Source organism: Toxorhynchites rutilus, chromosome 2, assembly GCF_029784135.1.
Source record: "Toxorhynchites rutilus septentrionalis strain SRP chromosome 2, ASM2978413v1, whole genome shotgun sequence".
Lineage (NCBI taxonomy): Eukaryota > Metazoa > Arthropoda > Insecta > Diptera > Culicidae > Toxorhynchites > Toxorhynchites rutilus.
In genome coordinates this window covers 342,326,659-342,349,683 of record NC_073745.1, presented here as the reverse complement: position 1 = coordinate 342,349,683, position 23,025 = coordinate 342,326,659, and the positions used below count along the sequence as shown (strand labels likewise).

General features: G+C 40.0%; 1 protein-coding gene across 2 annotated transcripts in view; it reads right to left on the bottom strand.

Moving 5' to 3' along the window:
• Positions 1-2,978: 2,978 nt before the first annotated feature.
• LOC129764429 (ubiquitin carboxyl-terminal hydrolase 36) overlaps positions 2,979-23,025 on the bottom strand; it is a 28,498-nt gene continuing 8,451 nt past the window's right edge. Inside the window, exons 1-4 of one of the 2 annotated variants that reach the window (XM_055763496.1) lie at positions 21,685-22,757; positions 13,685-13,942; positions 11,969-13,625; positions 2,979-5,610 (exon numbers count right to left, since the gene is read on the bottom strand). In XM_055763496.1, coding sequence (XP_055619471.1) covers positions 4,725-5,610; positions 11,969-13,625; positions 13,685-13,942; positions 21,685-21,991 — 3,108 coding nt within the window. In that variant the 5' untranslated portion in view covers positions 21,992-22,757 and the 3' untranslated portion in view covers positions 2,979-4,724. Of the gene's footprint in view, positions 5,611-11,968; positions 13,626-13,684; positions 13,943-21,684; positions 22,758-23,025 lie in introns of those variants that run through there. The other variant, XM_055763495.1, reaches the window with a different exon arrangement.

Here is a 23,025-nt window from a genome sequence, read left to right as displayed (position 1 = left end):
TAACATTAAAAAAACACAATTGCTTCTCTTTGTTCATCGAAGTGCAGTGTACAGAAAATAGTAATTATATGAGCAGTGTTTCAATGGTTTCTTATATTCATCTATTAGGAAAAACTAGGTAATAAGACACTATCGTGACAGGCATGTTTGGACTCTACAAAGAAAGTGATTCAATTGTAGATTTAGCTTATAGCACATAATACTGACAATTGTTGATTTTCGAACAAGGTATGAAAGCTGTATGGAACTACGTCTGTTATGCGGACAAACAGTGATTTTTCGGAAACGTTTTTTTCAAAATTGCTCAAATGTTTTCGAACAAAACATGTTTGTTTGTATGTTAAGCAAACGTATTACATTGCGTAGAATGCATAACGGCGAAAAAGTCGATTTTGTTCATTTTGTCTCTTACGTCTCTTTTACAAGCAGAGGCAGTATACCCATATTCTCTTTCAGGGCCATATTCCATATTCTTGGAGGATACCGATGTAAAACGCCTAACAATCTCGACGCGTCTTTCTTTATTGACGCATCAATCAGAACATCTCATCAGGGCTACAATCTAATGCAAGATACCACAGAGATATGTTTTCAACATCGTGAATCCTCGTGGTATCATGGTAGCTAGCGACTGTGTCAGATGGATGGGTGCAATATTTTACAAGACCTTTTAACCCTCTTGTACTCGCGCGCCAAATCATAACTCATATACCCGCGAACGGCTTTTTTTTAATATTACAATGATCTTTCAATGATCAAATTTCCAAGCTTTCGGCATTTGGGTCTCTTACGGAAAATTTGCCGTCATCTGCAAGTTGTACATAGATCTTGCAAACAATTGTCAATATCTTTCGCATAAAAGTTATAAAGAAGAGGGCTGAGGCATGATCCTTGGGTCAGCTATCAGGTCAGGACTATTTCTGGAAATCATCAATTGTCAAATTTCCAAGAAGTTTACATCTGTGCGTTTGACAGGATTTCTATGGAAATCGAATCAAAAGTTCCATTAATGTCCAGGAATACTGAAACCAGTTATTCATTGTGCGCAAAGACCAGTTGAATATCTGTGAAAGCAAAGCTAGACAGCTAGAACAAATTAATTTTCTCAATCCATTGATCGAATCTGCGCAGAATTATTTTCATGAGTTAAGATTTGTAAAAGTTGCCCAATGCTCAAACTTGGTTGAGCGAAGGAATCAACCTTTGTGAATCTGGATTGACACTTTACAGAATTTAAGTAGGAAGAAGCGTCGCGAGAATTAGCCTAGTTTCTGGAATAAACTGAATTCCCTACGGAACGATACAACTATTGCTGCTAACGTTGGAAGACTTGAATCTGAAGAATTCTCGTCAGTCGATTCAATAGGGTTTTCGGAAGTATTCCTAACGACATAGTTCCAAAGACTACTTACTTTATTCAGATTACCTTGGGTTTTCATACAATTTCTTTCTATCCTAAATCTAGTCTAAATTTAAATCTATCGTGTGAGAGAAAAAGAAAACTTTAAATTTTCTTGCTCTTTTGCATATAACTCCATCGCCTATAGCTTATCTGTGCTTCACCTCGCGTGTTATTCCTTCGACTTACTGTTTAAGCTGTATCTCCTTCTTGAATGGCTCTAACGTTCTCAGTGGAACTTTCGCTGTCCCAACCTAAGTATTATTTGCGTCATTTAGTACTCAGTTGAGATAGTCATAGTAGTACTCAGTTGAGATTTCTTGTTCCAAAAAACACGCATACGCGTGACCGCAGTGCAAGTTGGAAGAAATTTCCTCGATGAAAATTACCCCCACCAGAACGGGAAACGAATCCGAATCCCCGACATGATAATGTGCGACGTGCACTCGACCACGGGAGCACGTTTAAGCTGTATCTCAAATCTTGATTATTCCTCGAAGTATCAGCGCGTAGCAAAAGCTTCTAACCCATCTGTGTGTTGGTGATTCCGTACGAGCGAAAGCAAGATGGGTGCATGCGGAGTGTTCACCGAGTGGTGAACGGCTGTCAATTTACGTACGATAGCGGTAGTGATACTTGAACTCGCGGTTCTTCTGGAAGGTCCGTTCGTCCTTATAGCTTTTCACAAATCTGGATACTATTGGCGATAGACGGTGAGAGAGGATCTGGGTAGAATTTTGTAGGCACCATTCAGGATCATTATTGCACGATAGTTCTCACAGTCGCCATTTTTTAAAATATATCCTAGGGTGCCAATGAATGTATAAGAAAAAATCGACCTTCAAATTTCAATAAGGTACCCTATACAAAATGTTCACCACCTCGAAAAGACACCCTATGCAAAATTTCAGCTCAATCGGACTTAAGGGAAGGTGGCGCAAACCGGTCAAAATTTGAATATCGAAATTGAATTGAATATCGAAAAATCATGATTTACGTATCTTTTGCTGATTAATGATATTCTTAACTTCTCCCATCGTCGAGGGTGATACGTCGTCGTTATTCACTGCAACGCTGTAGTCCGGTTCAACGTCGTCTTGGTCTCCGGTTCAGTTCAGTTCAGCGCGCTGTTCAGATGTTCATCGAAGTGGTGACTTCACCTTTCGATCACCCCGGGTCCGTTTGTCTAGCTGCTTCCTTCTTTGTTCCCGAGGCACAAAGCCCATGTGCGAGGCGATTAGTTTTTTGAAGAACTTCCACGAATCTCGAAAACGTTAAAGCAGCTGCAACTTCTCACACTCTTTCTCTTCCATGCGGCGCTTTCCACCCGAAAATGATGTGTTTACTGCTATCTCTTCAGTCTGTATCGTTCCACGTTCTGTCAAGTCGTTCTCGCTCAGAAGCGCTCGGCACTCGTCGTCAAACCATTCGTTCCGTTGTCCACGTTGTACGTATCCCATGACGGACTCTGCTGTGCTGCTAATTGTTGCTTTCATGGTGTTCCAATATTCATCGAGTGGATCATCGTTCAGTTCGGCTACCCCCGGCCAGAGTTCGGCAAAGTTATATTAAACTGAGAATAGTCAGGAGACTCGCATCCTCAATTTGCACATGCTTCAGTTGTTTGGCCACTAACCAACAACCCTTTTCTGCATCTTCTCTATCATGATGAAAGCTGTTCCCAGCTCATGTGTGTTGCTGCAGCATCGGATCCAACTTTTGATGGAATTTTAAATCGATTTTTTCGAATATGTATTTCAACTCACCAACAGGAACAGGAACAGTTAACAATGCATATGTAAATCACTTCCGCTCAGTTTGCGGCGCTATCTATGATTTGAACAAGCTGCCACATTTTGCAGAATTGAATATCTGTAAAAATATCGAAGTTGCATAAATTCAAGAAGTATTTTTGCTGAAAACCACCGAAAACCCAAACTATCCACGTTGAAGACTGCAAAAAATTGGGATTAACCTTTCGAAGCGATAGATTTGCTTTACCTTTGAGATGGTTGGTACTAGAGTTAACTTATTTATTTATCAACTTACGCGTTTACATTTCATCTTTTGTTTTCTTTTTTTTTTGTTTGTTTGCATATCTTTACCATGTTCATCTTTTAAAGTATAATTTATTTGGTAATCTATTTACAACAATGTACTCTAGGTTATCCGTTTTTTCCAATTTCAATCATACACACTCTTCCGTCGCCACGAAATTAATCGTCGTCAATTGCATCATTTATATATTCTACGTTATTCTAGGTATGCGTAGCTTTCTCAATCTTTTAATAAATCACTTATTCTGCACATATGCTTAACTTTCTCAATATGTACAAGTATAAGTTCGCTACAGGGATGTAAGTCTTTCATGGTAGGACTCCAATTTAAAGTATTCTAGAGCAGTGTAAACATAAAACCATTATAATTATCGAAAACAAAATGAAAAAAAAAACAAACGCATTGTAGGAATTTCAACTCCAGGGTCTACACCTTTAAGCAATGAAAAGAGTGGGTAAAAAAAATGATTGCATTTGGGATGAATAGGAAACAAAATCTGCATTGATTTTTTTTGTTCAATTTGTTCTCATTCATTGAGGTCTCGTGTATGCCTCTTCCGCATCGGTAAATATTGACTAATAGTTACTTAGTTAAGTTATCGGATACACTGTTTTTTTTTTGTTTAAATAGCTAACTTTAGTCTGTTACTTTTCACTGTTTAAAGTCCACGGGTATAAATTGAACCTTGAAAAGAACTTGTTTCAGAGGTATTTTTTTGTTTTTCTTTTTTTTTTGACAGTATATAACTTTTCAGTGCATTTGTTCGACTTTTTTTTGTAATCCTTAATAGAGTAAGGAGATGCTGTGATTCAAACTGTTATTTACAGGCCTACCCCCGTAGAGGGTTTTCATGTTTCATGCAAGAGACCTTCGCGAGTGCCAAAATTGTATAAAAATGCTTTCTGGTCAAGCAGAAATGGAAAGTTGGATAAAAATTTTTCCTTTAACAAAGATATTTTTAAATGTTTTTCTCTGCGTTTATTCCGCTTCCCGGGGCTTGTTTGTTTTTTTTAATTACACATTTACACAACAAAAATATGATTCATTAGAGGGAGATTATGCTAAAATGTTCAATTTAATTTGAATTAAAACAAACTGTACGCTCTGTCCACACTCCCAGATCGGTAGCCTAGTGTTAATGCGCGCAAGTGCAGTGGCATATCTCTCCTAATCCAGTGGCATTTCGTGTTCATCGCGCAATCCAGGCGATGAGAAATACCCTGCTGCAGCTTTATCAGTTCCACTCTTGGGATTCTTTGAACTTTGCCTATCGATTATGAAAGCCATTAGCACCACCATTGTCACGCTGATGATGATGGTGCGACTTATTATAAAATCCATTGCGTCCATGACGTCCATTGCGAAACCCATTGTGGTTCCGAGAGTGGTTCCCATTCTGGTAGTAATTATTTCCCCGATTTTGATAAAAACCGTATTTACCTCCATTAAACCCATTGCTGCCGTTGCAATTATTCCATTTCCGATTATTATTACCGTTCAGACAGGTGCCGCCGTTTTGCTGATGATTCTGATAATTCTGGAAGAAATTCTGCTGCTGGCCGTTCGATTCTCGCTGGTCGCGATTGTACGGATGTTGTTTGATTTTCTTAATGCGCCCACGATCCATTTCCGTGTCACGATCGTCCTCTGCTTGACGCTTGCGCTCTTCACGCCGCTCGTTGGCCAACTCACGATCCATATTGGACGGTTGACCATTCCAGCTTCGAACCGCCGATGAGCCATACCCTCGGTGGGAGAATTTGTGCAGCTGGTTCACAACGTCATTGTTCCTGTTGTGATTGTTGCCATTGTGACCGTTAAAACCATTGGATTGCGGGCGACTATTCGTGGTTTGATAACCGGAAGCCAGTGGACCACAGCCATTACCGTTCGTGTGTCCGTAACTTGAGGGGGAAGAATTACCCGAAGTGGCAGGTGATGCGTTATTACTGCTATTGGCGCTGCCACCGCTGTTGCTGCCGTTGTTACTACTGCTGCTGCTACTCGCTTGGGGACGATTGTCGCTTACCTTCCACAGACCGACCTTCGTCTTTATTACGGGAGGTGACTTGGGCGAACACGAAGAATCTTCCTCTTCGGCGGCTTGCGAATACTTTTTGCTTCCCGGACCCAGAAGAACATGGGATTGTAACCTGCGAGAGAAACAATTTGCGATGATGTCAGTATTAAGTTCTTAAAAAGAGCTGTTCCACCGCAAATGACGATTTTTTACATAAAGGAGATGCATTCTTTAAGACCAAAAGGAGCAATTTGCATCATCGATTTGCCATTTTGACTCTAGCCTTACTTTTGAGAATGACCTAAGCAAAGATTGCTTGGAATTTTTTGAAAAGATATAACTCAGAACGGTAATTCCAATAGATTTTGTGCCTTCAGCATAGTTTTAGGTTATAATTGGGACTGTGTGGAGAGAGTATGCACCGTTAAACAAATGTTTTCCATTCAACTCTCCCTCACTCGATATCCAAGGGACCAGTGTCTTGAAAACCATCGAGTTATGGAAAATATCGAGTTAGGGAGAGTTGACTGTATTTTTATTTTGTTTCAAAAATAACACTCAAAGCTCATTTTTTTCAAAAAAGGAAATGAAAGTACGCATAAGTTGCAACAAAAAAGGTCCACGGCAAAAATGTGCTCCCTTTTCTGCGATACAGTGATTTTGAAATAAAATTTACTTTTCAATCTGGAAGTAAATTTTTCTTAACACGTTCGTCGCCAAAAGCGACTTTTCTGAGTTTCTTGTGGAGCCCAACTTGCGGGTAAATTATTAAATGAAGATCAAACTTAGTTTGTAGACAACTTTTACATGATCTAACAACAATAGTTTATTTAATTTGAAGCTGATTTGACAACAATAACACTTGCCAAAGTCATATCCCATATAATATGACTTTTTACAAAAAGCTGCCATACAAACCATCCGCACTATAAATTAATAAAAGGTACGGTTTAAGCATTATAATAATATGGATATAATTTAATTTTTTATTATTATCTACATATCCTATAGTTACACTTAGGTGCCTATTCTATCCAATTCCTTTTGAAAATCCCATTCAATTTAAACGAGGAAAGTGTCACCCATATCTGGATGACGGGGCGACGAAAGTGTTAAAGAGTAGATAATTTTCGACTGCAATGCTTGAACTTATTGAGTAATGTGATTAATTTTTATGATATAAGACTGTGTAAGAAATATACGTCATAACCATTCTTATTTTTTTAGTTTTTCAAGAAAAGTTTCCTTAGAAAATTGCATAGCAAACATTACCTATTGCACAGTGGATCAATTTGAAAAAATGGTGGACAAAAATATTATAAGTTTATAAAATAATAAAATCACGAATAGAAAGCTTTTAATGTGTGAAATGTATTTAAATCGATTTAAGACAGTGAAATATGCTCAGATCGAAAATAATGACTTGATGAGTAGAGCAGTAACATTCCTCAGTTGTTAAATTTTACGTTGGTACATTTTTTTGTGGGCAGACAGAAACGTACCTAACAGTTTTTTCAAATACCCATGTTTGTATATAAAACAATGCTGATGCAGCAGACACAAGAAATTGATAAATAAGTAACAAGCAAGTTATCATCAAGTGAGAAGCAATAGATAGTTCAGAAGAGAAGAATGAAGTACAGAATAAATACAAAAATAATAAATACCTTTTACTAGGATTGCGAAAACGTGTTTTCGACGAAATGTTCAAAAAATTACCGAAATGTCACGGAAAGTAATATTGCCGAATTAGTGGAACTAGGATTTGCAGAAGAAAACCAGTTTGATAAAATTCACAGCAAGCAATTATTCATCCATTTGCGATTCCTTTCATGGGAAAAAGATTGCTCAATCATTGAGTTAATCATCCGTTAATTTATTTATCTGAAAATGATTGATTTTATACGTCAAGAAGAGCACCTTAATTTGAACAAAATTAATTCCATGTCTGATGGAGCTGCATCGAAATATATAAAATAGAAAGAACTTTTACAGTCTTTACCAATTTAAAAATAACCATGATTGGATCGGCGGTACTCAACCTTTATTTCAGAGGGGCCACAAAACGTGTTATTCATGATGTCGCGGCCACAAAAAAAATAAATAGCAAGGATGGTGTCCAAGAAACGATAGCATTGTCAAAGTAGGACAACGACATTGTAACTGCCAAGAATGAAACTCTTTAGTGCAAACATTTGGTAGCACTGACAAGAGTCGACGAATGAATGCTTTCGCTGGGTGAGGGCCGCGAACGTTTCGCGAAGCAATAAAACGCCAATTCGAACAGCTATTCAAATCAACTCTCAGAATAAACATGTACTGTTGATTGCTCGCTGTCTAGAGCCACACTGAAACACTGGACTTATTGAATATCCAAGTAGTTTTTTAGTATCTCTTGGCAAAAGTACACTCTGTCCAACTTCTATAAGACCAGGTGATGATCTTGCTGCTTTGTGTCATTGTAAACAAACAATACTTCAATTTATATTCTAGTGTGTGGGTATTGATGATTACCATACATTGCATGATTTTCGTTTGTGTGTGTGTGCAAGCGCTGAGCATAAACGAATGTTACTTAATTTTTTGGATTGGCCGGCTCGTTCTCCAGATTTCAAAATCTTAGGGGGATCCTCGTACGCAGAATCTACACTGAGAGAAAACGATACACCACGATTGAAGAGCTTAAGGTCGCAATTTCGGGAATATGGGAAAATATCGAGAAATCCGTTCAGCAGAATTTGGTAAATAGTATTCCAAAAGAAATTTTCAAAGTTATTAGCCGAAATGACATGTAAATCAGCCGATAGTTTTCAATTTTTCATTGATAATACTTATGAATTTTGAAATGGTGTTATAGAAACTGGACAGCTGAAATCATATTTAAGCACAAAAAATAAACTAACAACTCTTTTGGACGGAATCGACGTTAAATATACTTTATTCTAAGCATTCAACAATGTATGAATGTTGAAGTTTTAACTGATTGTGTTGCAACGAACTATAATCAGGGTGGTCTTATAGAAGTTGGACAGAGTGTACATTTCCAACGCTCCAAAGAACGATAGGAAAAAGTCACCAATAAATCATTCACGATTTATGAGTCAGTCTGCTAGCGACCAGATGGCGAAGCCGAGTGTTTAGTTTTCCAGATTAACCCTTTGTTGCTACCGGGAGCACCTCTCAAAACAGCGAAGGGCGAACTGAACACGGTTGCCCTGTGGGAAACTGGGTAAATAAATGAGAGTTCGTTAGTTGTCAACATCACATGTGTCAAGGGAGGTAAAAAGAAAAGTAGAATCGGAAATAGAAATTAGTTAGAGAGAAGTGCGATTATTTATTAGTAAATAAAGCGGATATAGTATAGAATTTCAAAATTGTAGAAAGTGTAATCGACTTGAAGTATTTAAGCCGCTACAATCGAACAGCGAAGATTATTCAGTTGAATTCGTATCCGTGGCCATTTGGAAGTAGCAGAGCTGCCAGAATAATTGTAGAAACTGGCCTTGAAGGAGAAACGACTAACGTAGGTGATTAAATTGTAAAAAGCACAAAGAGAATTTTCAAATCTGGTTTGGCGTAAGGAAAATGAAGCAAATTGTACTAAAATAATTATAATGTAATAAAATTACAGCTGCACCAAATAAAAAAGATGTGTTGCTAAAAGCACGGTACTGGTCATCGTTTGAAAATTTCCGAGTCAACACCCTTTTTGAGGTTAAAGGTGAATGAACTGAGAAAGTCAAATTTAACATTTCTCTTCTGCTTCTGCCCGTCAGTACAAGCTTTGCACTATGCTTACTTCGCGCATATTTTGAGAATGTATTCTCAGGCGAAAATTTTTGCACGTTAGGTAGCAAAATAGAAACTGAGGTTGGCCAGAGTAAACACAATATTTAACGGTGCTCTCAGAGCCATTCGACGCTGACCAATCTTGAATTCGAATGACTTTGAAGCATGTTTATGGATATTGTAATTTCACCAATATTTATAGATTTTGTGATTCCAATTGTATATTTTTGAAGCACTTTATGAGCTATGGAAATATGGTTTTGGGTCAATAAGTACGGTGCGAGGACGCACGCCGCACATAGGACCAAAACAAACCATAAAATAGGCGAGCGCGCGAGCTATCGTAAAACCAAAGGCCGGTTGTGGCTGGAACAGAAACAAAAGGACCATTCAAATCGATATTCGCTCTGATTATTGACCGAGCGACACATAGAATTTTTGAATATTTGAAGAAGCATTACTCACTTTCTCCTTCACTCCCAGTGTTTAACCTAGGATTAGGATATATCATGCAAGCAAAAATTCTGTATAAAAACCCGACCAAAATTGAATAAAGTAATTAGTATTAGGCTGCCTTCTGCAGCCAGAAGTTTTCTTAAGTAGAATTGAGACCCGTGTTGTTTCTCTAACATATCACAGTATAACATATCACAGTATAACATATCACAGTTGAGTCCGCTAACGAGAGATCAGCAGCATCCAGACTTCCAACGTTCGAAGCAATAATTGTATAATTCGCGTTCGGAGTTCGTGAAAATCTTGTTCTCGTTGATCCTCCCGCTTAGTAGATTTCGACAAATTGTTCAAACTCCCGTTCGTCACGCGTTACGTAGGGAATAAGTGCGAAGACAGTTGAATCAACTTGTTGATGGAATAATTTCGATAGATTGATCGACCTCCGCTCGATAACCGTTCCGTAGGGAATTAGTGCGAAGGCGGTCTATGAAGTTTATTCTTGGAAAATTCACACAACACTACTTCGAAAACTGTAACGTTTTTTCTTTCTTTATTGAAGAGATTTTCAATCAAAGGCTGGTTCATCTCTAATTTACGGTTGATTCCTTCGCGCAACCGAGTTTGATGCTTCGTTCGCACACTTACAGTAATTGTCTTATCATTTCGTTCAGCCGACAAAGAGATATTAACGCTCAAAACCTCACGCTGTACCTCACACGTAACGCTTGTTTTCGAAGTTTTAAACCTACACATTTGTACTGGGTGCAGAAATGATGTGGTACAAAAATACAGAAGCACTCTCCATCAGACAGCATGAAAATCGACGGTGGAGGCACCGAACAAAATTGCACCACTTTATACAATATCCATCTTCCATTCTTGTCTAGCTAAAGCGAGACAAGTGACTTGAATAATGATAACCAAAGTTTGTATTTAATACTTAATAAATTGAAAACGGGAGAAGCTCCAATTTCATCATATTCACTATCTAAATTGTCCGTAGAATGAACGCTGCATTTGCTATGTTTCATTAAAGCGAGCCCTGTTCTCTGATTTGGCACCATTACTGAAAGGCGTAGTGCCACGTCATAAAAAGGTATAGATTTCTTAGATTTTCGTAATTGTTACACATACAAAACGCTTCAAAATAAAGTAACACCAGATAGGCCAATCCAAAGAAACCGCCTAGCCACAGGTTGGGTATAACTGATATAGATGTTGAATGGCATTTTTTGCAACATCGCATGGGAAAGGACCTTGCGATGCCTTAGGAGGAACAAAAGAAAAACAAATGGCTGCAAGGGCTAGTCTAGCTAAAAATCGTGAACATCAAATTAAAAATCAAAAATGCAAAGGAACTATTCGATTGGGCCCAAAAGCGAAAGAACGAGTAACTTTTCTTTTCCTATGCAACTACAACAGAGTATGAAAACACCAAGCTTTTCAAACAATATTCTAGAGCGATTACTATACAAGGAACACAGGACATTATGAAACAACTATGGAACTTTATGGAACAATAACATTTCGAAACAATAAGCAATCTGTAATAAAATGTGGCTCTATCATTTCATAAAAACATCCGAACATGACCGTGGCGATTTCCAGTAACTTTTATTTCAAAATCACTGTACCTCGGGAACGGTAGTGATTAGCAAAATTTCGCCGCACACTTTTTTTACTGAAAATCATCCGTATTTTCAAAAATCGAATCAAAAAACATTGTTAAGAATAATTTTAACAGTTTTCGAAAATTCAACTTTTTTAGAAAAATATATAAAAGCAATTAGTTGTTAGTTCTTTATTAGTTTTAGTCACCTAAAGTGACGAACCAGCCAAAAGTGTTGAAAGTCACTATAATACAGATAAAAAAACCCTGCCCAGGAGGCTGAAAGTCTCGAAAATAAAGAATAAAAAAATAATAAAAAAAGATAAAAAAAACCTTTTTTCAACAGTGTATACTTATTCCACATAGTCCCAATAATAACCGAAAAAAAGCGGAAGACACCAAAATCAATCGGACCGTTCTGAGTTTCTTTTTTTGAAAATTTTCGAGCAATTTTTGTTCAGGCCCTTTTCAAAAGCAAAGCTAGAGTCAAAAAGAAAACCGATGATACAAATTGTGCCTTATGGTCAAGTCAAAATGATTGCGTCTGCAAAATTTGAGCCAAATAAAAAATCCAAAAAACAAAATCGACCTTCGAATGCAGATAGAATCGCTCAGAGAATTAAAAACCGATGCTTACCGTTCAATATCTTCGTCGCTTTCATCATCCTCTTCGGCGCTTTCTGCTTTCTTTTCATGTCGCCCCCCTTCCGCTTCGTCGTCCTCTTCCTCGTCGTCATCGTAAGGAACTAGACGGACCGTCTTATTGCCGTAACCGTTGGAGTTTTTCTTAGCACAGTCGCTGGCAGAAAACGACGTCGAGGAGTCAGGGAAACCAGCACTCTTCGTGGCGGGGGATCCATTTTCCACTGGTCCATAAGAATTGCTCTTGATGGCTGCGGAACTGTGTATGCAAAGTTTAGGCATGGATGGCAGTGAAGAGGGAGCAGTGAGCGAAGATGGTTTAGAAGAAACTTTCAAATTACTGTTGTTGTTACTGATACCGTTGGGTGTGATGGTCATGCCGAACTTGTTCTTCACACTTGACGGACTTTGGCTCAAGGAATTGCGCATCATTTTGCTTGCCGATGGACTGCTCAAATTGCCCGTGCCAGAATGTTTCACTGGTGAAGGTGTTGACAGCGATGATGTGGTTGAAGAGACAGGAGACAGTCGACAGGTAGCGGCAGTGTCCATCGTTTCTCCATCATCCCCCCTCTGGTGATCGTTGCTTAGCCCGTTAGCCAGCTTTTTGGCCTTTTCCGTTGTTTGCTGAGGCAGCACTGGTCCAATAAAGTTCGACCGGTTTTCCAATTTGCTCGAGAAAAGAGGATTGAAACTAGGGTTGCCGCTGAGGGACGACGAGTTAGCAGCGGTTCCACCTGTGTTTGCTCCCGGTCCACCATTACTCCCAGCTTTGGCGGAGCAACTTCCCGTTGCGCTGGCATAAGATGCCAACGTGGCAGTACTACTAGCACTAGTCTTCATCCCATTTTGAACACTTTCTAGTTCGTAGAAAATTATATACGCATTGGTACTGATTACATTCTGGATAGCTATCGGTCGAACAGAACTGTCATCAAAGACATAATACGAACCACTCTCGGTACCACCAATGGCTGTGTAATGACCACAGTGCTGTGTATTGCCTAGATGCGTAACCATAGAAGCTAGCTTATAAACCAATTTTCCGTTGGAGGCAGCTGACTTTGACGAGTAGGGCGTCAGATCCAATTTGCTTCTCAACTCCACATGCTTGGTAATTTTCCCTCCCAGCATTGAAAATCTCTTCAACTGAATGCACAATGCGAACGGAGCCCGTTCCAAGGAGAACTGCTTTGTCGCAGCCACTCTTTTCTTACAAGCTTCGCACTTGTATTGCATCTCTTCCAATCGCTCCCGTGCGAAATACACCTGAAGCGCTTCTTCGATGGAATTCACTTTTCTAATGTCTAGCAGAAGATCCTCAAAATGCTGGAATGTCGTCGAAATATGCTGACATGATAAACATTTCACCTCCGACCGGAGGTATCCGCCGAGAATCTGATTCAGCGGTGTGGTTTCCTTACTGTACTGGTCCAGATCCTTGCTGTTTTTAATACGACCAAGGTAGCTTTTCTCCATTGCCTCCACCAGATAGCGCAGGAACTCATGGGCATCCTCCTGCCGGCCAGGTACAAGATGCTTACACACCATCCGAAGCTTCGAGTAAACCAAATGCGGTTTGATTGCTCCCTGGCTGTTCTGTGAGGCTAGCAGTGTTTTGGCCATTGCACAAATAATACATGCACCTTGCCCTGTGTATAAAGTAATGTTAGATGAATCTAGTGTTAAATCGATACCGGGCAAATCTTACCATTATCATCACATCGCTCGCGATGCTCACTGTCGGAAAGAAGCCAGTTGGCAATAGCTGGAACATGGAACAGGGCCTGTAGGGTCGAGTTCAGATAGCACGTGTTGCCAACGTTAGTCATGCCGGCTCCCGTATTCCACTTGCGACCGCTAGCCTTCCATCCGAGTTGTACATTCTCGCGGGGGAAGAGCATCCGCTTCGGGGTGGGAATCTGGTCCTTGTTGTTGCCGGCCGATGTTGTCGATGTGCCACCGCCATCTGTAGCGAAACGAGTGAAAAATAGTGGATACGTTTAGTGGTCGGTGTCGTTGTCGGTTTACCGGAAGCAATGGTGAGACGACGCAAGGATTTTGAGAGAGAGTCCATCGCCGAATCCTCTCATCTGTTGTCACAAGGGCTAACACGAGAAAAACAAAGATAGTAATTTGATTGACGTGATCATGGCTACTGCGTTTCTGAAAGAAACCCCGCAGCTATATTGGATTATGAACCTGAGCTGTAGAATGTCCATTTCACTCTGTGTTTATCATATTTGGAAGACCTTTTTCGATGCATCCCAGTACTAAATATAATGCATCGAGTTTGCTTTTGTCTGGAAGCTGAGTTCTTCCTTCTCTTCAGTCGAGTTGTTTTGGGACTTATTGGAAAGGTTCCTTCCAATGTTTAGCTTCTTAAATAAAACAAATTTAATATTAAGTATCAAATGTGGCGCGAGTTTCACAATAAAATTTTAAAATTCTAATGAAATTCCAGAAATTGTGGTCGTTATAACAAATGACTGCTGAGATCAGAGCCATTCGTATCATTTTGAGGTCGTATTCCAATTCTCAATGTCTTTCTTTAGGAATATAACCTACAGTTACAGATGCTTCAGATACGACGTATTACCAATTAAAATCATTTAGTACCACTTCAAAAGATAATCATGCATTTTTCAAAGGAATTATTCTCACCGAAAGAACATTCATATCCTGAAGAAACTTGACGATATGATGGCCGTGGCTCCCAAATGTGGAATAGAAAATCGAGCGTTCATGCACATCATTCCTGCATGGTAGCCACTGAAATGAGGGTTTAATTTGTATTTGCAACAAAGCAGAAAATAATACAAAACGACCCGGATGAAATGGACCAGATGTATAAAATGCTGACCTAGTATCATTATTGCCGTTGTGTTCGTCGCTCACAATCCTTGCCTCGTATTACGGAATGAATTGCCCTGACTTCTTGGAACTTCAAGAACCGCAATATTTGTCACTGGTCTCATTCCTAAGTTTATCGGAAGAGTAGTGCGGGGCAAAGGTTCGCACGGGGCAAAAGTGCGCATTGGCCTTTTTGAAGCAAACGAGCATAAAATTTCGACAACAGTGCATTCGTTTGATACATTATTACACATGCAGCTCACACATATAAACATGACACATTTCATGGAAGTGGTAAAAAGTTATGAGATAAAAAGTGTTTTGCGATGTTTTGATCTATTTTTTTTCAATTTTGGGGTTGACGATTTACTTACCTCAAATAACTGGAAAGTTCGAAACTACACTGTCATGGGAACCTTCATTCTATAGTAGATGATAGTGCGTATTCGGTTTTGTGAAAAAGTTCAAGGGCTTTTTTTAAAAATTCGATTAGTTCAAAAATTGCTTGTGGGGCAAAGGTGCGCAATGGCTGTGGGGCAAAAGTTCGCACCAGCATTTTGCTCTCAAAAAAATTATAAAATGTTTCTCCACAAGAAGAAAACTGATTCAAATCCACTCCAGAAATGCTGTCGGGCCGACAAAGACTTCGGGAGGGAGTCTCGAAGCGTCGGATTGCGGCAGACCTCGGTATTTCTGAATCAGCTCTGAGGAAGAGGCTCATATCAGTAAGTAATTTATGATTTGAATCTTCTTTGATTGAAATTTCTACTTCTGCTGGGATGTGCCAGCGAGCACCTAGGGTGGTTCAGACCATTATTTACGAGTGAACAGTCTCCAGCACGGATTCAACCAAGTTGCAAAACTGGCAGGAAAGGATTGGACTTCTAGCTTCATGGGGATCCATCGTCTGTCTCTTCGAACCCCAAAATAGCGCAACGAAGCAATAGTGCTCCAAGCCAAAGCGTCGGAATCTTCAAAACCGAAATCCAAGATGAGGAAGAAAAATAAACAATTGCTTCAAAATAATTCAAAATGAATTTCAAAAGAAAAATGTTTTCATTTTCACCATGTATTCAATTCAATAACAATTTTGTTTCGTTTATGTTTACGTTTTCACAATGAACTTCAAATAAATATTGTTTTTTTTTTCAACAATGAGTTCTCAATAAATCAAGTGAAGGTAACTATGTATTTATAAACTTGATCTATATTTAAAAAAAATATTTGGTCTCGATTTAACTCAAGAACGGAGCAACGGATTTAAACAGTCAGTATCAGGACTGATGCGTCTTAGTCTGTATCAGGTTTATATGACAAAAAATAAATTATATACCGTGAGTATAGATTATGTACATAAAAATAATATCTGTGGAATATCGAAATGAATTATATCAATATATCAATTGTAGAATAAATAGCAAGCGCAGCACATAAGGGTAACGTCGATAACTTCTCCATCGACGAAATTTGCGTTGCCCTACGTTCCGCCAAGAAAGAGTCCACTGGCTCCTATAACGTTGGCAACAAGATGCTGTCTGCTGTCTCAACTGTTTCTGCTAGGGCAAACCACCTAAACCTCTCGGCGACCTCTTGCCAAAGCACGTACTATCATAATGCCCATACCCAAGATCGGTCAGAGCAGCAAAACCGATGAAAGATAACAGCCAATTTCCTTGACCTCCTGTACATCCAATACCCTGAAGAGGATTCTGTCTGAAAATAGAAAATTGGATAACCGGCAATTCGCCCTACGGCACAAAACTCATACTTTGCAACCCTTGGGGAAGTGATGACAGAAACTGTGGCGCGTTGAGATGGTAGCCCTGGACCTGGAAAAGGTAATTAATCGTACGTGGATTCCGATGGTTCTAATAACTTTGGAGGATTGGGGTGTAGACGGCAATATAATGTAGTAATATCAAGAACTTCGCTATAAGTTGGAGCTTTGATGTCAAAATAGGAAACACCATCCCTAGAAGTTTCCACGAGTAGACTGGGGTATCTTAAAGCTCTGTTCTTGTCGCCTACCTCTTTCTAATTCCCAAAAATTGTCTGTTCCAGATCCTGCCGAGGATAGCTTTCGCATTTGTCTACGCCGACGACATTCTTCTGGTTTTGATAGAAGACACGGACAAAACTCCACACGTCAGGATACAGGCAGCTGCCACAGCTATCGGCCAGTTTATTACGACTTCATCCCCCACCGAAAAATGCTGGTAATACTGGTGGCCGAAGCAATCATCAGCAGCCACCTCACCTAAAGCCTTGAACCGACGTGTTTGGCTGGATACAAACTCTTTAAACCATTGGCACCAATTTACAACAAAGCACTACGGACTGTCTCCGGTGTACCGTCGTCCACGCCAGCAATCTCTGTATGCGCTGAAGTTTCGACTTACTCATCGACCTCCCCACGTTGACAAAACAAATCTGGTTTGGGGCGAATGTTTGGAGGTTCCCTGTTGTTCGAACGGAAAACGATATCAGGCACAACTTTCGAGATGGAGCGAGCTCAATAGGCCTGCAACAAACTTTCATGACAATGGTAGCAGGAAAATACTGTTTCATCGAAATCAGGTACACGGATAGCTCTAAGGGTTCATCGGGAGTTGTTTGGGGGTAACTGACAGAAATAACAAATTAAATTCCAGCAAGAGACTTGCCGACATATGACAGGTCTTCTCGACTGAAGTAACCGAAACCTACGTGGCAATTACGACCCTGCAAACGAAGCCACTGCTGATCGAGTGCAATCGACGCAGCCAAGCTCAGACACCAATGGCTACAAGCGGTCAGTAAGTACCTATTGTCTGACACTATCCTCATGTGTATTCTTGGACACAGTGGCATCACCAGTATCGAAAATGGCAAGGCGATTAGGGGGCAGTTAGTACTTCGTTAAATTCGTGCTCTTCCGGCAATACGTGTAGTTTTCGGCGACTTCGACATCATGTTTTGAGCGCATCTTAATCATCACTCGCCTCGCCAGTTTTCGATGTCAGTTATATCCGAGAAGTGAAGACAATCTATCAAGAACATTTTCGATCTTGGATTCTGGGCCTGATCACGAACGTCACTCCACGGTGAAAAGGAAGCGAAGGCTATACAAGGTTATATGTACTTCATTTCGTTCTCACCGTGATGTGGCGTTCGTGACCATCTGTTCGACTTAGTGACATCCAGGTATATCAGTGCAGGAAGTTATGCTGAAAAAATTTACGTACAGCCATATTCTTGGAGGTGGCGAAATCAATGAGGCTTAGGCCATTGTCATTTGTTATCTGGTGTGCGCTGTACATACCAATAACCGATTGGAGCTCCTTCTCTTGTCAAATCTGAGCATTGAAATCTCCGATGATGTTCTGGGCAACAGTCATAGCAGTCATTCGCATTCCAGCTGCGCGTAGAATCTATCTTTATCGTCGTCGGGACATGCATGATGATGACTGTGCATGTTTATCAATACTGATGTGAAGTACTGTAGATCCTCTCCTGCAATAAGCAGTGCTACAATGTTGAACTTGCGGTTCTTCAATTGTTCGGTATTTCCGATGAAATTAAGAGGTCAACAACTTCACGTCCCGAGTTACCAATCGTTATTCTGTTTTCGTTTTCTGTGTCTATGCCGATTAGTCCGGTTCAAATTTTCTTGTGTATGGACATTGTCTACCAAGGTTTGTCTAAGGACCAAGCAAACCATTTGTCATGCGAAAATGCGAAAACAGAATAGAAACTGAGAGAGGTTGGCGTCGACATCATGCCTCATACCGTATGTTTCTATTCTGTTTTCGCATTTACGCATGACAATTGTCATGACAAATGGTTTGCTTGCTAAGGACATCTTCATCGCCGTATATGTTGAAATATATTCGATTTTCGGATTTAGCGTTGGCATATTCAAATTGTTTACGGCAATGGCTTCTGATTTGTAATCCTCACTAAGCATCAAACTCTATGATTTCTCCAGCTGCGCAGGGGAACCCGCTACAAAGCGATCCCATGTTAAAACTTTTAACTAATAAAAATGAATGCTTAACTATAAATTTATCTCTTCGGTTCTTCATCCGGTGTAAGGTCATGAACCCATTGGTGATTGGAAATTTTGAGCAGCTGATCGAGCTAAATTTTCATTCCGGATTCATGAGTTCATATCATGAATTCATCTCCATGCAGGTTGATCCTTCTTCGTATATTCCCAACCGTGTTTGTTTCCCTGACTACATCAATTCCTCTGTGCATTTTGATCTGTCCATGAAGCAAAATATCCATGGATATTCAGATTACCAACGATCGAGGATCGCTCCAACGATCTTCGATGAAAAATACAGGGGTATCAATTGTGATAATATGTACTTTACTGATGGGTCCACTATAAATGAGTCCACAGGATTTGGAGTGTTCAACGATTTTTTTAGCACCTCACACAGTCTTCAGAATCCTTGCTCAGTGTATATTGCTGAATTGGCAGCAATTCATTGGGCGCTGGACAACGTCGCCTCACGACCTGTTGAACACTATTACATTGTAACGGATAGTCTTAGCTCTGTCGAAGCTATCCGTTCAGTGAGGCCGGAAAAGCACTCGCCGTACTTCCTTGAGAGAATACGAAAAATTTTGAGTGCTTTATCCAGACGCTGTTATGTCATTACCTTTGTCTGGATCCCTTCTCATTGCTCAATTCCGGGTAATGAGAGGGCTGACTCATTAGCAAAGGTAGGTGCAATTGAAGGCGATGTTTATCAGCGTCAAATCGCCTTCAATGAATTTTATTCTTTAGTCCGCAAAAATACCATCGCTAACTGGCAACGCAAGTGGAATGAAGATGAATTGGGCCGTTGGTTTCACTCGATTATCCCTAAGGTTAGCCTCAATCCGTGGTTCAAAAGTCTGGAATTGAGTCGGGACTTTATTCGCACCTTCTCTCGACTCATGTCCAATTACTGTTCGTTAGATGCACTACTCTTTCGATTCAATCTTGCCAGCAGCTATCTCTGTGTTTGTGGCCAAGGTTATCGCGACAGCGAGCACGTTGTTTGGTCGTGCGTGGTGTATCTGGTCGCCAGATCGAATTTAGAAAACTCCCTTCGGGCCCGAGGAAGACAGCCCAATGTGCCGGTGAGAGATGGCTCGGTTAGACCTTGATTACATGTCCCATATTTATGTTTTCCTTAAAGCTATCGATCTTCGTGTGTGATTGTCCTTATACCCTCCTTCCTTCCTTTGCGGGTAATTCGTCCCCTTGCTATAAATAGTAGAATAAGTTGAAATGTAAAAACACTATAGATATACGAACAGATTTAAGAATTGAGTGTTCATTAACATTGTTACAGTTTCCTTATACCCCATCCTTCTCCAAAAAATATGTCACCCTTCTAAACTCGAGTACACCGCGAGTAATCGGTTTTCCACCTTACTAACCATAGATGTAAGAAAATTGTTTATATATATAGTTTTAAAATTATATTTAAGAATTCGGCTCCTTTAAACTTAAGTTACTGAGCCTGAAAAAATAAACGAATTAATAAAAAAAATGAGTGGGTTATATCTATGATATAACCGCAAGGTTTACGTGGAACTACCTTAGCTTAGCAATCATTCATTTGTATTGATTAAATTCTTGATTGAATGAAACAGTTTCCAAATTCAATTGAGTTCAATATATTTGCCCTGTGAGTGAAAAAAAGAACAAATGCCGTCTAAAGTCAATTCATTTATTGTGATTGATTGTTCTTCGTTACAAGTAAATTTAATGACGGACCTTTTACGTTTGGTATGATGACTAGAACAAAATATATGTACGGAAGAATTATCAAACGTTTGATGAACCAGCCTAAGGCTGAAAATCTTTCCAATAAAGACAAAAAAAAATTATCAAACGATTATTTTATTTTACATTTCCCTCTGAAGTTTACATCCCAAAAGTGTACAAACTTCTCGAATCTCGAATTTGCTTGAAACTGGGAAGTTCATTCGCTTTTAGTGGCTGCACGATTTTCCCAGGTTCCTAAGTTTAGAAGATCATGTTAGGACAGACAGCGAGGACAAAAGTACTCGCAGTTTGCATTTATTTGCAGAGCCGATTTCCCCAGAAACCTCGGTTTTGAAGTCTGTGTTAGGGAAACACATTCCAGTCGGAACAAAAATACCCCCGACTTGCATGAATTTGAAATACCGATTTCTCCAGGCACCTTGGTTTAGAAATCTCTATTAGGGAACACATTTCGGTGGGAACAAAAGCTCCCCCTACTTTCGTGTGTTCTTTTTCTTCTTTTTAGCTTGAAGAGGGTTTAAACTTTTCAGTTCACTCGCCTCTAGGCTCTTTCGTGTGTTTGCAATGCCGATTTCGCTGCTTGGTTTTAAAGTCTGTGTTAGGGAACATTTTTCGATGAGAACAAAAGTCCCCCTACTTTCATGTATTTGCAATGTCGATTTCCCCAAGGCTGCTTGGTTTTGATGGCTGTGTTAGGGAAACCGTAAATCGGGCCAATCAAAACGATGCAGTTAGGGCGTTTAGATAACGCCTAATATTTTACAGTTATTCAATTGTGTATCTAATGAAAAACAACATTTTGTTAGTTGCGATAGATGCGTAGAAATAAATTCCCTATCAAGTGATGCAAACATCTCTCCTATCCAGTACGAAATGTTCGAGCTACAAGCATTCGAAATCTTTCATTTTTTCCTGCATGTTCTGTGTTTAGGTTTTCATTTTACCCTCCATATATTCCGGTTAGACGTAGTCCCACGTCAAAAAAAAGACTAAATTGAATTTCATTAAACAAAGCTAGGTAGTTCTAACCCCATACGACCTGATGTGTTTTGAAACACCGATTGACAATTACAAAACCAATCACCTACCGTCCATTTCGCTAACATTTACTATCTCTATTATTGCACCACGTGCTTCCGATTGGCCGATGGCGGTAATTGCTGCCGCCGTTGCCACCATACCAACACCGCCACCCTTCCATTGACTTAGTAAGGCGATTAAGAATCTCGCAATCAGCTGATAGAGCGCCAGAAGTCGAAGCTTAACAAGCCTCAACACACGCATCGTTATCGGTGTGGAAGGCACCACCACTACACGCACCGCTGGCGAAGCGCGATTCTTCCTCTGGACACGGAAGCGGGTCGACGGGCGATGGGAGACGCGTGTGATGCTCATTGTGGTGGTTTGTGTGACATCGCAAGCCGATCGATACTACCATCCGAAGGAGCAAATTCATAACTTAGTGTATGTGGATGTGAGAAGATTGTTGGTGGCGCACGCGGCTGCCTTCTAGCACTTATCAACCCCACAAAGAGAAGAGATAATTGCACTTTGTGTATATGCCTGACTTTTCTTTCCGCAGTTGGTTTTCTTATGGGGTATGTAATCTACTTTTCATTCACGTAGGCACTTCATGGATGTTCTTCTCCAAAGTTTGATAACTAAATTATTCAGCACTGTTCTTAATAACGGGTCGGCACTTGTGCGTGGATTCTATCACTGTTATTTATCACTCCATCGCTTTAGAATCAATCGTATGTCCGGCCCATGCTTGTTGAAAACGTCCATTCGCTGGGGGGTGAGTAAAAGCGGATAAAATTATTCCCGCACCGAACGAACAGCAGGCGGCGCTCGGGTTTATTTTTATTCTGTACGCGTTCCCACCACCCCACCAGCCACGAAAAAAAAAACTGTGATGACAAAATTAGGTCACCACCTTATTCCGAAACTCTTCTTTTCGTTCACAGGATTATTTTATGTCATTTGATAAACACACAGAACGACGATAACAATCCGATAAACCACACGCGAAACGATAGACGAACAAAAGCGCACGACGAAAGATAATATTCGTAAACGGATCGGATGAATAGCGGAAGTGGAAAAAAGTCGCAGTAAGAATGGTTGGTGCAAAAGTGGAGACAAGCACCTTACGCTGTCTTTTGGTGAGAGAGTGAACTTTGTTGTGAAATGAAAGGGAAAATCCAGGGAATTTGTTGTGAAATGAAAGCGATTTGACAACATTGTGGAAATGTACGCTAGAAAAACAGAGACAGCATGCATATACACAGCGTGGCGGGAGTTTTGTACTTTTCGCTTGCGTTTGTGGTGAATGTGTGCGTGAGCCAATACTATTCATTTATCTTTCTCCTTCCCCCACGATGAAAGAAAAGCATGTGTTTTTTTTCTAGTGTTCTGTCGAATAACTG